The following is an 18,530-nucleotide window of genomic DNA, read 5'->3' on the forward strand; positions in this document are numbered from 1 at the left end:
CAATATAACTGCAACCATCTTCTGTCCCTTGCTTACTCCTTTTCTAGTATCTTAAAAAAAATGAAAGTGTGCAGCAGTTCATGCAATTAATTCATTGTTTTTTGTTTTTTTTTAAATGAAGAAAAACGAGGCCCACGTGGAGTTGGTTTGTGAGGAGCCGTTTGTGTCTGTTTCCCAAGTTCTGCCTTAACTAACTTGACCTAATGCCAAATTAGCCAGTCAACAAGCAAAGTTATAGATTTTTAAAAATATAAAAACAGATATCTATTTGTTAAAACATCTTTTCCCCCTCTAAGATGGTTTCTGTCGTGCAAGTTAATGGAAAAATTGTCATTAACTTCAGATAAGGAATGAATTTCCTTCTATTTTTAGGAGCCATCCATTCTCTGTTCATACCTGATTTGCAACTGTAGCCAACGAACGCAGTTTCAGTTTTACTGTCTTTGAGGAACCTGTGTGGAATTTTGTTTACCGTGTCAGAAGCATTTTTACAAGTAGACGAGATTTGTGCAAGACCATGTGAAAGAAACAGCCTGATTCCAGCATACAAAACAACTGAAGGGGGTGTGTCTCATCTGGGTGATTCAGGGATTCCATTCATCTCTATGTGCATATATGTGTTAACCCTGACAGATGGTTATCTTACAGACACAACAGCAGATTTTTGCTTTTGCGTATTTGTTTTTGTGTGAAAATGTCTGTACAAGCCGGGGAAATTGGTGGTATTTCAGACAACAAAACACTGAATGCACCTTGGAAAGGATATGTTTGAAACACCACAATGACAACAGATTGTTCTTCCTCTTATTTTTTATTTCAGAGACTATTTCTTCTTTTTAGTTATTGCAGTTTCTTTCATAGACAAAGCAAATTCACTTCTGTTCATCTCTTTTTGTGTACCCGGGTATCCTCTGAAGTCGGGTATGTCCTGTGTTTTCATATGGGGGACCTTACAGTGACTTTCTTTGCATTTTGTGCTCAGTAAACTCTTTCATACTTTGTGTTTTCCTTAAACGAGGACATCTTTTAAATACCAATTTTTATACTTACTTTTTAAAAAATGCATACTAAAAGAAAATTCCAACTCATCTCAAATAGGAGATTTTAAAAGTGAGCTAATGTGTCAGGAAGTTAAACACTTTAAATTGACTTTGACTCAATTCAGCAAAGTCTGTTTTTTAATAATAGATGAATAGATGCATTTTCCTATGTGGACAAAGTCTGAAGGTACTATTGCAACCTTTATCTGAAACATGTTCTTCTTGGGTGTTTTTCATAACTGTTCACCAATCTCTAAAATTCCCTCCATGAGGTTTTGTGAAATATTACTTTAGATGTTATGAGGTTTTCTTGCATGCACAGCTTGTTTTATATCTTTATATCCGTCCACTCAATGTCAAAGAGACTCAAATAACTTTTTTTCCTTTACAAGGCCACGTCACCACCTTCAGTTCTATTTAATCACAACATGCCGTGCGTGGGTTGCTAGGGTCCTTCTCCACAATACTGCAGAGTGGTTATCTTTACAGCTTTGAATTTGCCATTGTTGTGGGCTACATTCTTCACAGCTGACATGGGTTTCTTCAGAAAGCTGCCTGGGGTTTGTGCCAAATATTTCTACAGTTACTGTGGCCGGGCAAAACGCTCTTATCTCTGCATGCCGGACTTTTTTACTTCTATCTTCTTTAGAAAAGTAACTGGTACTCTTCCACTGTAATTAAGTTTCAGTAAAAGATATAGTTTCAATTTTTTTTTTTTTGATTGCTGGCCAGACTCAGAGGTGTCAATAACCACGACACCACACACGTGAACAGCAAAGAAACCATCACACCTCAGATGTCTGATTTCTAAAACCCCTAATTCTAATGTTATGGATTTTAAAGTGTGATAACTTCCCTTTTCCATGTAAATTATCTGTTTTTCATGTAATCAAATCACCCGAGCTTTTCTATTTTCAGTATCATTAGTTTAAGAATATAATACTGAAAAACTATTAAACAGACACTGTTTTCAAAATGATTTTGCCTTTTCTAACATGTAAAGAAGGAGGCCATCATTTCTTGTCTAACTATAACTTTGATCACTGCTTGATTTATGTGTCTGTCACATAATGATGATGCACACGTTTGCCCCAAGATGGGACTGCTCATTCTGCAAAGAGAAAGCGAATTGTGCAAAAAATGAGGAAGCAAAATGCACAAAAGGCACAGCGTTAATGCAAAGATCCGATCGCTGCTAATGCAAATTCAGCAGCGCCTTGTTTCCTCAGTGACACACTGAAAATAACACCTGGCACGCTCGCTATTTTTTTAATGCATTTTAACCCTATCAGTTTCTGTTCAGGAGAACTGGCGCAGCCAAACAAGTTATTCACGAAAGGTTTGTCTCCACAATGTTATGCACATTTATAATAAACTGGCAGCATTCTATTACAATATAAAACCTTATAGAAAACACAAGAAACTTAACTGAAGTTTTATATGTAAAATAAATCATATGAGCAACAATAAAATATAAAAAAATGACAATGAAAATCTGAAAGTGAAGGTCTTTTTTTGTTTGTTTGTTTTTACGTTTGCCTTTTTTTCTTCAATAATTTGTGTACTTATGTAAAGGTTTAACTATAGCTAACTATTACATATATGCTTTTATTTTATTTATCAGCACATATTTAAAGACTAAGTTATGACTGATCAGAAACTTTACTATTTTTTAAGTTACAGGTGTTTAATCATCTTAAAATGTATTAACACTGTATAAAAAATGTAAAAAGATGTGAACATAAATAGGTAAATGGTTAGAAAATACAGATTCATCAATCTGTAAAAACACAAATATGGTTTAAATACGTTTTACTGTAAAATCATGCATTTCATTGCATTTTTATGGATTTTCTCATCAATGTAGTAAAATCCAGTCTCAACATCTTTCATTGTAAAATATCTCCCAAATTATGGTTTGTCTTATGAAATGTATAATAGTGTAAACCCCACTGAAAATAACTCCATAAGATATCTCACTATTTGATGAAAGATTTGTCTGGTAATTAAGTGGCTCCGTGATTAATACAAGTTCAGTGATAATATATGTAAATTAGCACGTTAAGCCCCGACTCAAGACCAGGGTGGGACTGGTAGGAGTAGGTATTTGTGGAAAAGCTCGAAAATTCCTGTGGAGACTGTGTCAGGAGGGAGAGCCGGGATAAAAATCTGTGCCAATCAAAAATCAAAAACCCTGAATACTGTATAACTATATGGTTAGTCAGAGGGAGTCATTATCTGCTTCTACATACCAGGTTTCCTGTTTTGCTTCTTTTCATCTTTACATGGTTCTTTCTTATTAATTGTATTGTTCTATTGTATTGCTCTAAAGATGTCAGGCTTGGCAGCTACTGATGGTTCGTTTACCATATCTTTTAATTACACCAACACCAAGTTTGCTTTACGACTGGCTACACAGGTTTGTGCTGGAGAGTACATTTTATTTATCAGCAAAAATATAAAAATAACCACACATCAAGTGTTTGGGTTGTTTTTGTTTGTTTTGGGGGGTTTGATCACCCAACCCAAGCACATTTGATTATTACATTCAAACTTTAGAATGAATTGTACATAGTTACATCTTTAACCAAGAAAAGCAGCACTGTACTCACTTACATGGAGGTCAGACTGAAGAGTCCAGTTTCCTTGTAATCCCGTTGAGTGTGATCTCTAACAATGCGAGCAAAAGTCCTCTGTGAGGAAATTTAACAAAAAATCCAAAATGAAAAATGAAAATGCTTTGACATGACCAAACCAGTTGGTCTGGGGGAAGTGGGTACCAGCAGCATCATGGTGACAGACACCAGATCACTGACAAGACCCTGACAAGAAATCGCAGAATACCGTTCATGCTGCCAGTTAAGCAGAAAATGTCTAACAGCATAAACAACAACAGCAGGGGTTGCATTCAGGAATTTAGACTGTTTTGCCAATAACAGTGTCTGTATGAGCGATTAACATTGTTGGGGAAGTTAACTTGGTAATCCCGCCAGGTACAAGGTGTTATAAGATATTTAATGTATTTTTAATGTATTTATAACAACATTGTTAACGTATGAGCTTTATTACAGTACTAAAATGTTTTCCTCTCTTATACCGATGATAGATTTAATAATGTTGATTTACATAAAAGTCGAACTAAACGAAAGCCCTGATTTGGATAAACAGTTGAGAATATTGATGACCTGATGATTTATAATCTCCAAACAGAGGATTCATGCTCATATCAAAACTTTTAGCACATCAGAAACATGTAACACATATTTGTGTTTTGACATTATTTTTGCTTCTTCCCGCAGGCGATACGGTCTCTCAATCACACCACCACACAGTACTGACCCACACATACAGTTCTTACACACACACTGGACATTCTGGACATTGTTTTCACTTCATCACTTAATCACTTTAAGCATATTTGCACTGCACAAGACATAATGTGGATTGCACAACACTGGTCACTACATTCTTCATTTCCAGTTAATACTTGTACAGCTGCTGTTATTGTGTATATATTTATTTATATTTCTTCATACATTCGTATATATTTCTATACTGTGTATTGTGTATTTTGTTGTACAGTTATTTTATTTTCAACTTTAATTTATATATTTTATCTTATTCTTTCCCAGTTAAATTTACCCTTCATTCTAATTTGTGTTGTACAGTTATTTCATTTTTAACCTTAATTTATATTTTATTCCTTCCTAGTTAAATTTACCCTTTTTAATTTTTCATATTTATTTCCTATCTTATTCATAGCCTTTTCCTTTTTTGTTTTCTTTAGGTCACGAGCAGTTGTCCAAGCATTTCACTGCATATCGTACTGTGTATGACTGTGTACGTAACAAATAAAATTTGAATTTGAATAATTGTACCTGATCATTTCCAGAGCAAAGCTTTCTGTTTGTTTGCAGAGAGGTGGCTGCCAAATAGCTATTTGCCAACGACTTGACTTGGCATCTCTACATGATGCGCAGTGTGTCCTTAAGAAATTTGAGGAAACTGGGCAGGTGGTAGACAAAAGAAAAAAATCTATCTATAGCAGATGAACTGAATCTGAAAGCCATGTCCTTAAAGAAATAATAAGCAGGCTTGACTAAGAGAACTCAGGCTGTGATGGAGAATAAAGATGATCACACCAATTTAACGATTTCTTGTTATTATTAGTATCATTGCAGAGTTATACTTATAATTCTACAAGCTTTGTTTTTACATTACATACCGCATTTCTATTTATGTATTTATCTATGTGTGCATGTTAAAAAAAAAGACTGCTGCACATGTTTCACATTTGCCTAACAAAATTTAAAGAAATGAGGGGCGGCGCAAGACGTGCAATACTGCATGTTTCATTTGTAGTTGGATGGAGAAGTCACAGCTTCTCTAAACCAGAAAACAATGGCTCACTTTGTTTTCAGACTTTTTAAGAAACCACACCTTCTTTTCCTTTTCCAACTAAGCTTGTAAATGGTTATCAGACTGGTCATGTAACATAATATGTGCGTGTGTTTTGAGAAACATTATTCATATTCAACTTAGAAGCATTATTGCCTTGCTGAGTATAGGGCCTTTTCTAAGTAATTTGTGTGCTTTCCCCACACTCAATTAATCTCAGGTTACTTAATTTTCACATCAGGTTTCCCTATTTAAATAAGTCTTTAGAGTAATGTAGTCTATTTGTTTTCTTTTCTTTTTTCGACTTCTTTTAGCTGATTCCTTAGAGGTCGCCGCAGTGGATCATCTGCCTCACCTCACCCTATCCCAGCATCCTCCACTGTCCTCCTCAACAGCATCCATGAACCATCTATGTGGTTTCCTCTTCTCCTTCTGCCTGCCAGCTCATATTCATTTTGCGTTGTCCAATATATCCACCATCCTCCTCTGCACACATCCAAACCAGCTCAGTCTTGCCTCTCTAACTTTGTCTCCAAACTATATCTGTCTTTTTGTAAGTTACACCTTCAAACCATGCACCACAGCAGGTCTCACTATCGTCATGAAAACCTTCCTTTTCTCTCTTACAGCAGTCTGTTCTAAATAAATAAATAGCCTTTTTTAAATAACAAGTATGAACAAGTATTTCCTGATTAGTGCAGTTGTGTGGCCCTAAAATTGTGATTGATGTACCATTTACACTTATTAAGTCGCGGACACCTGTTTCTTTCTTATGAACCCGCCGCAGTACTGTCATTACGAATTTATTACAGGCATTATTTTAGACGCCCCAGTCTTATTTGGGCCCTGCGAGTAAAATACGCGGAAGTTGCGGGCGGAAGTAGCCTCGACGGAAGCGGTCGGGTCTGTCAGGGCAGGAAAAAATTTGCAGAATTTGACACAAAGAGGTGAACCCCACCAAACAACACCGCTTATCCCCCCTTTTCCTCGACACCGGCGTCCGCTGCGATGATCCTGTTAGAAATTAATAACCGCATTATCGAGGAGACGCTGACGCTCAAGTTCGACGGCGCATCCAACGGGTGAGAAATCATCGCTACACCTGGCTAGCACCGCTAGCTTCCCCTTTAGCTTCTTACAGAAGATGATGGCTTCATTTAAAGAAACGGGGGAGATCGGGTACAGCAGGTTCAACAAAGTTAAGCTATGTGGTCTAAAGAGTATTGATTTTTTTTAAAGTGCAGAAATACACATAGAGTTAGCTTGTTGCTCTGCCTCGACGAGCCGGGGTGTGTCTGCACGGGCGGTGTTGTGCCAAAAATTGTAACCCCATTGAATTTAATATCCCCTGGCGGTTCTCCCACATACCTTGGAGATAAAACAACAAAGCACACAATAGATACTTAGGTTATATTTACACTGCGCTGCCAATAAATACGAAGCAAATATTTTTAAAAGGTTACATAGCCTTAAGGGAGCTAGCGGGAATAAAGCTAATTTATAAGCTTTTTTAAAAAAATGATTAAGCTATTCCACACTGGTTGATAACATCATATGTAAAATCACAAACCGCCTATAAAAACTATTTTTATAAATATAGTATATATTTTTATATGAAGTGAGGACTTTATTTCTTTTTTTTGGACACAACAGGTTTGTCAAGGCAAACTATCTTCTCATTTCCGGTGTCACTCCACCACGGCAGATCAGATTATATGCCCGCGGTGTTTTCACTTAATAAAGACCATTTATTTGCCTTCCGCGGCAGTACATAAAGCTTTTAGTGGCTAAATGATAGCCAACCATCGCCCATCTCTCTCGCTTTTTCTCCTGCTTCCGCATTCCTGTAGTCAGGCTGAGTCAAGTCTGCTCTGCACAGCCAGCAGCTGCAGCTCCTCAGAGCATGAGCGTGTGGACAAGTCGCTGCAGCATCCACCTTTACACTGTTGATTTGCTACTGTGCATTCCCCAGGCATTGCTTATATTGTTTGTTTGTTTTTTGTTTGTTTTTTAAGCTGTCGTGTCGAGATGATTCATTAAAGCTGTGACTCCATCATGACGTCATTACATAAAACATTTAAATGTTTTGCATTTTAGCAAGCGCACGGCTTCATCTTGCAATTAATTTGTGTCCCAGTCCTTGACTGGCAGCTGGAGTAATACCAGTATTGCACAGTACTGTAACTTGAACAGCAACTAACAGGTCCTGTTCAGATTATAATGTAGAAGAAATAATGAGGGTCAGTTCTGATTAACTCCCCATCCATGTATTTCACAAACTGGTAACCAGCTTACCATGAAGACACCCTTGACTAAGCTACTCTACACGTGCTGTAAAGCTAGAGATACTGTTGAGCTTTTATGGTTTTATCAGAGGAAGTGATTTAGTTTGGTCAGCTGCAACTGCTACTAGCAGTTCTTTTTGTTTCTCCTTTTGCAGAATAATGTCTGCAAATTCAACCATGTTATTGCATTTTTTTTTTTTAAATCACCAAACATCGGTATTAGTATCATTCTTAAAAACCTACATTGGATGGGCTCTAATCATCTTTCATCATACAAATATAAAGAATCTAGTGGCAGTAATTATAACAAACGGGAAACAAAGCAATAGCTAGCTAGCTTGTTTGCAGTGCGTGGCTTTGAATGCTGCGATGACCCTTTTTGTTCCCTTTTTAACCATCAAGTCTACTTAAACCTCCTCACTACCTTCATTGTTTCTTTGTTTGTTTTGATGCTATTTAAGATGGTAAATTGAACTCCAGCTTTGTGGGCTTAACAAACTGGTCTCCTCATGTTGTTTCTTTTTCTCCTCACAGAACCAAACCAGAGGCCGTCGATGTGACGTTTGCGGGTGAGTGTCTCGTGCAGCAGCGTGCTATTTTTGCCCCGTTTGTACTATATTTGAATATCAGTGTTTAGATTTTAACACACAGTTTCGATAACGTGGCTCTCTCAGCCGAGTTGAGTCGTCATCACCAGTGTGCCCTTTTTGCTGTCTGGATAAGGAAGGAACTTTTTGCTGTTCTCCAAATTAAATGAAACCAAATCATATGAGCCAGTGTTGGATGGGCCGCATGACATTTCTTTAAATGACTTTAATGTAGTTCATATTATGGCTTATAGATTTCTGTGTGTGTTGTGTCGTGCAGTATTTTGTGTAATCCGCTGTGAAGAAGGTTGTAATGTAATGTTTGGATTTGATCAGACACAATCACATTTTTGTGCACGCCCATTTCAAAATTTAAAGGGTGGTGCTGATGGTGGTGTTGTCTTCAGTTTCCTATTATGCAGCCAGCTTATTGCACATGTTCCTGTAATCAGTGTTGAATCTGAAAACATGGACTGAGATTACTAAGACGTCTCGTCTGTCTAAGTGAGGAATGAAAAGATCGAGGCGTTCATTGGAGTCTTTCCTGAGTTGCTCACCGTGTCTCCTGTGCCTGTTTCAGCTGTGACTGAATGTGTTTAGCGCCTACTAACATGTATTTTACTTATTTCTTATCCATTCCCTTGTCTTCTGTTTTATGTTTGTACAGCGCTTTGGTCAACACGAGTTGTTTTTAAATGGGTTTTATAATTCATTTAAAGTTGAGCATTTCTCCCCCGCTGGTATTAACTCTGTGCCTGTGTGCTGCAGACTTCGATGGCGTCTTGTACCACATCTCCAACCCCAATGGGGACAAGACCAAAGTGATGATCAGCATCTCTCTGAAGTTCTACAAGGAGCTGCAGGATCATGGAGCTGACGAGGTAAAACACACACACAAAAGAGAGCGAGAGGCTGGAAAATGTTTCTCAAAACCTGAATACAAAGAATCAGATGATTTTTTTATTTAGCATGTATGACACAGAGGCCTTTGCAGAGTCTTGATTATAGCTGGTTTCACATCCTCTACAATACAAGAACATTCTCGTTATACAGAAAGTGCAATTAAGGATAACCTTAAAAGAGTTATTATTATCACATCTATAGTTTAAATCAGGGACTAAAGCTGCTTTGTATGATTGGTCATCTTATAGCTGTCCTTTCTGCAGCTCCTCAGTTCACCCTTTATCTGAACCCACACACTGTAGGTCCTGTCTCTTTAAGCCACGCTCTCTAAAAGCCCCTTTTTTCTGCTTAGCTGTCCCTCATGTGGGTTTTTACAAACAGAACCTACTTCTTATAAACTCGACTTTGGCTGTGGCTATGATGACCATATAAGGCGATCCACGATGATGTCAGCTCGGCACAAGAGTAGGAAAAAGCAGTTGTGAACCGAGGCTTAAGTACAGTCACAAGGGGGTTACCTTCTTTCCATTCAGTCGCCTTTTTACGGCTATGCTTAATATGAGTCAATTATTGTGATATTGTTTTAATGTGACTTTAAACTTCTTCTAACATGCTGTGGTGTCACAATAAACCAGCCCTGCATGTCGAGCTGCAAACGTGGGTAGAATCTGGTATAAACGTCCACCACACTGCTGGCTGCTGTCTGTACCACGCTTCGGTGTCACTCAGAGGCCTGTGTCCTTTTATGTCTGTGCTGGCGTTTGATACACACATGCAGCATTATTCAGTGCTGTGCATTGGTCCATTTATGCTCTGTTATTCTAAGCAGTGAATAGAAGCTGATCAAAGGCAGATTAAGGGAGAAAACTGCACAACCAAGCAAAATATGTTTTGGTTTCCTTTTAAAGGGGGTAAATCCGGGTGGTCATGGCACCTGCTGCTTTGTTTTGCATTTTTTTGTGTTGGTGTTTCATCCTTGAGCGCACTAAAAGTGCCCGAGGTTCATCCAGGCTTGAACATAAAGGACCTTTAGTTTTGCTTTGTTCTTCAGCACGATATATGATTATTTTAATGAAAAGCACTAAAACAAACGTGAGGTTTTGGGTTGGTTTTTTTGTTTGTTTGTTTTTTGTGGCATCTGATTGAAATATGCTTAGCTTTGTTCAGTTTTTTTCTACCAGATCCCTGATTGGTACATGAGAGTTAATCTGGGACAGTGCGTGCAAGTGTCTTTCATTACACACTTTGATTTCAGTGATAATAAACCTGAGTGCAAGTGAAACTGTAAAAAGAGCCATGGGTTCAGGCAAGGCTGCTACTGAATTTGATTCCTGATGATGGTGAGTCGATCTGAGATATAAAATAAAAGTAGAATGAGGTCATTATTTCCCTCCACACACACAAACACACACAAACCTACACAAGTGCTCTGTTGCCATGTAAGGAAGAAAGCAGCCGCTGAGGCTTTCAGTAGAAACAGGAAGTGTGTGTGTGTGACTCACCCCAGGCGAGGAAGTGCTGACTGCGAGCAGCAGCCACTGTGTATGAAAGGCTTGGCTGCTGCCCAGCCGCTTCGCCCCTCCTCGTTCCCTGAAGCTGGGAATAGCGGTGTGAATAGTGGCACATTCGTTTTATTCTTCCTGTGACGAGTCAGTTTGGAAAACAGTTTTTGGATGAGCAGCGCAGGGGCTGTTTTTTAAGCCACTTGCTCATTCTCACACACACTAAAAACTAAATAGGCGCTACACACATTCAGTGTTTGCATGAATTAACACAATGACAGTTTCAGAAAACTGCAGTTTCCTAAAGCTTGGCAGAACGTCAGCTGAGATTTAAAGACACAGTTGATGCTTGTCTGAGATTATTTGTGAGGAGATCCCAGGGTTTGGGTGTGATAACAGCAAAGGCACGAGCCCCCTTTGAAATAAGCTTCAACTGCTTAATAGTGAAAAGTGATCAGGAAGCTTATCAAGATAATTTAAGGCTTTAAACTCCAACAGTGTCACTTTACTCTGGATTCTGTCAAGCACAGGCTGCAAACGTTTTGTTTTGTCCCAGTCAGTAATCTGGCCGCAGCATATGATTGAGCAACTCCAGTATGCAGCGCAAAACAGCAGTCCAGTCTGTGGGTGGAACACAAGGCATGCATAACCACAAAAAAGTTTGGAACAAACTGCTCTCTTGACTTGGCTGCGTTGATTTGTCAAAGATTATCTTAAAGTTCTTAACCTGCGTTTTAATAAAAGGAGTTCAAAAGCCCAGGTTACCCATCAGCCGCTCTGTTAGAGGACCAAACAATGTGAAACTTAGCCCTCTTATGGAATAGCTGTTTCATGGGTAAATACAGTTGTAAACCATCTACATAGCAGCAAAATCAAATGTGATGTTGGTATGTCGAGTAATTTGACCTAAAGGGAGCAAGTACAAGGAAGAAAGAACAGACCCCTGTGAGGAGACTGCGACGTTTTTGTGTTAGATTCTTGCTGTTGGTCTGATTTGCATATTGCTCTGTTCATTCCTGAATGACAGGCATCTATTACAGAGGAGCCTCCGACCTTTCATTACCTCCTTGAAACACACACACCTCCTTCCTGTCACAGTACAAGTCTTTCATTGAGCGGCAAGTTTGTTTAGCCACCTCTCTGCTCTGTTGTAAACCACATACTTAAAACGGACCTCTCACGCTCTTATCTCTTATACACATGAAATTCCGGATGTTCAACAAGTCAGTGTATGTATGAGTAATTCCCAGGAGGTAGAAACTCTATTACAAACATTTGTTTTCTACTCTCAGCTCTGTATGATGTCAGTAAAAGTGGCTATATCACATTTTAACATCCAAACACCAATCCAAGCGTTGACTCTACGGCAGTAATGGCAGTAATCGTAAAGCTTCAGTGGCCATTTTTCTCCTTTGGATTGAGACACAAACCCAGGCTCCTGTGTCAAAAGCTAGTTTCCTTCTGATACTCGTCTCGAGTCCTGATATCAGTATGTAGATGCGTCCACTGTGGTGAGAAGTCTTGGGACATGAGGAAGCTGCCAAAAGTACTCTTTCATTTATATTAGAGTTCATAAATCTATTAATGAATTTATGTTGCGTTCTTAGATATTAATATTGAGGTTTCTCATGTGACGTCATTAGCACATGCCATATTCTATGTGATGGAGCCACCAGTTGTTAGGGAAAAATGTGTGTTCTCCCACTGGTTGGCAGTGATTCTTTAAAGCTGCTTGTTGTCGCTGGATCAAAAATGTAGCGATTGCTTTGGTTGCCTGTAGTTTTTGATGTTTGTCTGCAAATATCTGTTAACTGCAGGCCCAGCGGTAGTTCAGATTGAAAAGGATGTGGATAAGATACAGCTTGAATCTAATTAGAAATACAGAACATTGTTTTTTAAAGTAAAAGTTATGCCGCAGCACTGCAGCCAACATGTTTCAGAAGGTGCAACTTTTAGTCTGAAAGTTGACCTTTCCCATTTCCTGTTAGCGTCACACTGCTCACAGTATCACTACAGCTCAAAGTCCATCACTTCCCTTTAAATACAGACCACAGCAGTACGCTAGCTGACAAAGGCAGTCACAAGAAGGTTTTTTGCTAACCGGTCAAGAACTGAGCGTTTCTATTGACAGGCGGTTGCCAAGGCATCATTGACCAGCATGAAGTCCTGCCTGATTGGGTCTTTAAAAGTTATTTTCCCCACCAACTCCCGTCAACTTCTAGAAACCACTTAAAACCAGTTAGAGAATACTATGCGGGTAGTTGCCAGATGGTTGCAGACCAGTCTCTAGGCCTGGGTGACCAGGACCTTATTCACTTGATCCTACATTGTCACCACGGTTGTCAAACGTCCAAAATGATGGACAGGTTCACACCACATGGTTAGAGGCCATGTTTTTGCAAAATCCCAATAAAGTTCTTCTTCTTGTTTCTTTTTGTTTTTGCAAAGCTACCTTAGATATCAAGTCTAAAAATATGGAGCTGGAAGAGGTCCTCTTAGATCTCACAGGATTCCCACCACATGTGAAAACTACTAAGATTTCCAAGAAAATGAAAGATCTGTTTTGAAAGTGGTTAAAAGAAAGCCTCCAACTTTTAATTTTTCTCCTCTGTGCTATTAAAGCCACACCTTTGGAGTCGGGCCTCTAACAAGACTCTTCAATTAGCAGAGTAATTATTCAGTGTTTTGTTTTTTTTTAGGCCCATTGAGTAATCTGTCTTTTGCTGTTGTGCTACATTTGTTCTGTGCAGTGCAGCTCTTGAAAAACCACAATACGGATGTGTGTTACAAATAAAGTTCATATTTTTAATTCCAGTTGCTCAAGAGGGTCTATGGGAACTTCCTGGTTTCACCAGAGGCGGGTAAGGTCTTTTTGAGCTCTTTTTTTCTGCAAGTTTCAGAAATCAGCTGAGCCGTGATGCTATTTTTTTTTCCTCGACTGTAAAAATAAAAGCTCTACATGTATTATATTACAGGCTACAACGTGTCTCTCCTCTACGACCTGGACGTTCTACCAGCCAACAAAGATGAGGTTGTCCACCAGGCCGGCATGCTCAAGAGGAACTGCTTTGCCTCAGTGTTTGAGAAATATTTCAAGTTCCAGGAGGAAGGCAAAGAGGGCGAGAAGAGGGCCGTGGTCCACTACAGAGAGGACGAGTCCATGTGAGTGTGTCATGAGAAACATTTAGGAAAGCAAGAGTTAAAGACATTTGTTAGCCATTTCAGCACAGGTCTTAAAGTATATCAAAAATAAATTGATGTATTTCGGACCTCGTTCCTGTCATTTCTCTGGAAGCCAACATAACTTGTGGTCGCTGCAGGTATTTGGAGGCCAAGAAAGACAGAGTGACGGTGGTGTTCAGCACAGTGTTCAAAGACGACGACGACGTCATCATCGGCAAAGTCTTCATGCAGGTGTGTGTGAGGCCACATTTACTGATTTCTACTGTCTTTGCTTAGCTCCTTTTCCATTCGTACCTACTCGGATCGACTCGCCACGACTCGACTTGGATGGACGTCGAGGGAAGAATATACGTGCTTCTATGATTGGTCTGTGGCTATTTATCAGACTTGAGGGATCACTGCATTATTTTATTTTTTTATACCCATTTCCTCTGTTGCTGAGTTTCAAAAAAGGCGGTTTTAATTTTGACCAGCCAATCAGTGGCATGAGGTCTGATGATGACACATTTTAGTACCTGTTTGGAACCTCTGCAGAGCAGATATTTTAAAAGTACCTGGTTCCAAGTGAATGGAAAACCCTGAAAACAGTAGCGAACTGTGCCGAGTCGATCCGAGTAGGTTCTAATGGAAACGGGGCTTTAATTTGCATTACCGCCTCCTACTGGACCAGAGTGGAGCGCTTTCATGTAACATATTCCTGTAATTCCTGTCATTCCGACCACTGACTCCAACTGTATTGCCCTCTCTCTTTTTCTTTTTTCATTTTGATAATTAAAGAAGCTTTAAAAAAGTGCTGCAAACATATTTTTCCTGTGTGTAGGAGTTCAAAGAGGGTCGGAGAGCCAGCCACACAGCTCCCCAGGTGCTCTTCAGCCACAGGGAGCCTCCTCTGGAGCTGAAGGACACAGACGCCGCCGTCGGGGACAACATCGGATACATCACTTTCGGTCGGTGCTTTGTTTTTAGTTTAACAAAGACTCGCATTTGCTGGTCACTTCACAGCTAACGCAGTGGTTTTAATTTGTTGCTTTGTGTTTTCAGTCCTGTTTCCGCGTCACACCAATGCCAATGCCAGAGACAACACCATCAACCTCATCCACACCTTCAGGGACTACCTGCACTACCACATAAAGTGCTCCAAGGTGAATTCACCTCAGCCAGTCACTCCTCTACACTTGATGGTTTTATTTACTTGGCAGCACATCATACACAGAGAAAACTGATAGTAAAAGTTTTCTGGGTTTCAAATAATTTTACACAACAAAAGTTGTTGTTTTCTTTTGTTTTTTTTACTTTCTTTGCTTTAATCCTTGATCCAGCCCGATCTTTGTCCCAAGTAATAAATGCTTGTTTGGTTTGGTTGTGTTTGAAGGGCCCTGACAGGTGAACTCAAGTCAGTAAACACACCTGCCAAAGCTGAAAGCTAAAAACCACAAACAATCCTCCACCGCGATAGTGCGGTTTTTCTCTCTTTTTCTTTCTCTACAATACAAAGTCCCGCTGTCGGTGAGATCTCGTCTGACTACCCCCAAGAGGGCGTTTGTGTAGATGCGACGACCCACGAAACAAGACTTGCTTAAGCACGATTGCTCGAACGTGCTTCCTGTAACCCCTAATCGGTGCATGTTTTGTATGACTGACATTTCAGAGATGTGGACGTTGGTTGTCTTTGTCTCAGACAGTGAGCTGACGAGGCAGATGTATTTATAGGCTTAAATGTTAGAAATGCGATGATGTAAACTTAGAAAACAAACAACCGCTGTTTTTTCCGAGCATGAGCAGTTTCGCTCGAGCGATTAGCACAGAGCAAAGCATGCATCCCCCCCCTCCGCCCCGCAGCCTTGCGACCAGGGGAAATGTGCCAACACTGGAGACTAAACACTTAACATCATAAGGTTGCGATTGGCATTGAATCACATGTCCCGTCTCTTCCGCAGGCCTACATTCACACACGTATGAGAGCCAAGACGTCAGACTTCCTCAAGGTGCTGAACCGCGCTCGACCCGACGCAGAGAAGAAGGAGATGAAGACCATCTCGTAAGTAGCCTCTGCTCTCCTCCCTGTTTCTGTCAAACGGAGTTCAACTGATTATATTTGACTTAACACAACCTCACCTGCACTTTAAGGCTTCATCTTCAGCTTTAGCGCATTTCAGATCTTGCACAAGGATGTGTTCGGGAATCAGAAGCATCTTTGTTCGTGATAACTTATAAAAAAGGCAAAACAAGCGGCGGATTCAGGCTGGGGATACTATCTCGGCACTCCTGTTTTTACCAGATAAAAGCGCCTTTTTCATCTTTCAGTCTGTGTGTTTTTGAGGTGTGCAGCATGTTTGCCTGCATAGTTTTCTGCTGTTTGAAAGGTGCGCATACATACAGCGTGAGCTCAGAGAGGCTTTGCACCGAGGCTAATGTGTAACCGAAATAGGAACGATTCGATTGGAAGACTGGACGAGTGCCACTCGCTGCTTCGGCAGTTAGTTGATAAACATTTCTGTTGAATCTCAGGTTGACGACTGACGGGGAAAAAATGTTGATGTGAACACAAAACTGAAATCCAAGTGTCAGTCACCTTTAATGTCACGCAATGACACGAAAGCATGCGACAGATTCCCTTATATGATTGGCTGATTAGATGTGATGATAGGGTTACTTGTGTAGCACTATCGTTTTTGATGTTCAGGTATGCACAAAGATGAATGGAATCTTTCAGTAGCTCTCAGAGGGCCTACCAAAACACGATACAAACAGGAAATGCACCAACAACAACCTGTAAATATGTCCTTTTTTTTAAATTGCTGAGGATTACAACGTGCAGTCCTTTTTGTTGAACTGTTTTTTTTAAACTTGACTCCGTTTCTTGGAAACTTGTTTACATCCAAAGCTGGAGGCAGCAGTCAGCATGTGTGACACAAATAAGGGGAAATGTTGTGTTTAGCTTGTTTTTTAAGGTACCTACCAGGGCAGGAGAGAGTCGGGCTCGCTCACTGTTCACTGGTTCTGTCTTCATTTTTATCATAACATGTGACCGATGTTCATGTTCTCATCTGACAAAAAACTGTTTTGTCTTTACGTTTTCAGTGGAAAGACCTTCTCCCGCTGAGGCCGACCCTAACCTGAAAAAGTACAATCCACCCCCGCCCCCCCACCTCCTGTGGGCATGCCCAGACGCGCCACAATGAGACTTAACGCCACATCGGACCGGACTTCAGGAAGCCTCTAATTCCCCGCCCGCCCTCCCAGCCTCTCATGTCCAGACTTTTGTTTTGTTTTTGTTTGTTTTTTTTTATTCTTATTTGGTTGAATAATAATGCTGTCCGTACCTGAGGAAACCCTCACAATAAATGGAAAAAGGGCATTCCTTGCTTTGCATAGTTAAAAAGAAAAGAAGAATTATTAGTCCTATATAAATATATATATGATAAAACTGAAATTTTTGATACGATATCTTTTACTCCATTTGGTACTCTTGCTTGCCCTCACAGTCATGATGGATGATTTCAGTCCCCTCTGTACTTTCATGTCTTCTGTACCGTTGTCATGAAAAAAAGAGAAATAAATCACGCTTTAAAAAAAGCATCTTTTTGTTCACTTTTTTTCACTTGATAAAATTTTATCAAGTGAACTGTTTGCTTACTGTCCTGATAGAGGATAGCCAAGAGTGAAAAAACTGAACTCTTTTGCAGTGTGTTTGGGGACACACAACTAAAAGGAAGTTTGTTGTGTGGAGCCAGTTGAGGTGGTTCAGGCATCTGACGAGGATGCCTCTTGGGCGCCTCCTGGGTGAGGTGTTCCAGGCATGTCCCAGGGAAGACTCAGGACACGCCTGAGAGATTGTATCGCTCGGTTAGCCTGGGAACTCCTTGGTGTTCCCCTGGATAAGCTGGAGGAGGTGGCCAGGGAGAGGGAGGTCTGGGCTTCTCTGCTTAGGCTGCTACCCTGCAACCCAGCCCCAGATAAGCAGAAGGAGATTGATGGATGGGTTTGTTGTGTGTTTATTTAGTTGAGGTTCTTCAGTTTTCAAGGATTACCTGGTCCTGGAGAAATCGGGAACAAAGGCGACTAAGGTGACTTTGAATGTGGGATTGTTGTTCAATTCAATTCAATTTTATTTATATAGCGCCAAATCACAACAAAAGTCACCTCAAGGCGCTTCATAGATACAGAGAAAAACCCAACAATCATATGACCCCCTATGAGCAAGCACTTTGGCGACAGTGGGAAGGAAAAACTCCCTTTTAACAGGAAGAAACCTCCGGCAGAACCAGGCTCAGGGAGGGGCGGGGCCATCTGCTGCGACCGGTTGGGGTGAGAGAAGGAAGACAGGATAAAGACATGCTGTGGAAGAGAGACAGAGGTTAATAACAGAGAGAGGTCTGTTAATACATAGTGAGTGAGAAAGGTGACTGGAAAGGAAAAACTCAATGCATCATGGGAATCCCCGGCAGTCCACACCTATTGCAGCATAACTAAGGGAGGATTCAGGGTCACCTGGTCCAGCCCTAACTATATGCTTTAGCAAAAAGGAAAGTTTTAAGCCTAATCTTGAAAGTAGAGATGGTGTCTGTCTCCCGAATCCAAACTGGAAGCTGGTTCCACAGAAGAGGGGCCTGAAAACTGAAGGCTCTCCCT

At 40.3% G+C, this 18,530-nt stretch overlaps 1 protein-coding gene across 1 annotated transcript; it reads left to right on the forward strand.

The window, feature by feature from the left end:
* The first annotated feature begins 6,300 nt into the window (after positions 1–6,300).
* Positions 6,301–17,477, forward strand: arpc2 (actin related protein 2/3 complex, subunit 2). The gene is made up of 10 exons (XM_080877585.1): positions 6,301–6,520; positions 8,258–8,292; positions 9,079–9,191; positions 13,531–13,576; positions 13,691–13,877; positions 14,036–14,129; positions 14,719–14,845; positions 14,940–15,040; positions 15,836–15,936; positions 16,980–17,477. Exons 1-10 carry the CDS (start codon positions 6,447–6,449, stop codon positions 16,999–17,001), a joined length of 900 nt encoding a protein of 299 aa, XP_080733711.1. The 5' UTR covers positions 6,301–6,446; the 3' UTR covers positions 17,002–17,477.
* The last annotated feature ends 1,053 nt before the right edge of the window (positions 17,478–18,530 follow it).

Source organism: Rhamphochromis sp. 'chilingali' (assembly GCF_963969265.1).
Source record: "Rhamphochromis sp. 'chilingali' genome assembly, chromosome: 3".
NCBI classification, from domain to species: domain Eukaryota; kingdom Metazoa; phylum Chordata; class Actinopteri; order Cichliformes; family Cichlidae; genus Rhamphochromis; species Rhamphochromis sp. 'chilingali'.

Excerpts from the sequence above, each read along its gene's own strand:
- arpc2 (XM_080877585.1), top strand. The coding sequence starts at position 6,447 with ATGATCCTGTTAGAAATTAATAACCGCATTATCGAGGAGACGCTGACG. Across the intron at positions 14,130-14,718 it reads TCGGCAAAGTCTTCATGCAG|GAGTTCAAAGAGGGTCGGAG; the intron begins GTGTGTGTGAGG and ends TCCTGTGTGTAG. Across the intron at positions 15,937-16,979 it reads AAGGAGATGAAGACCATCTC|TGGAAAGACCTTCTCCCGCT; the intron begins GTAAGTAGCCTC and ends TTACGTTTTCAG.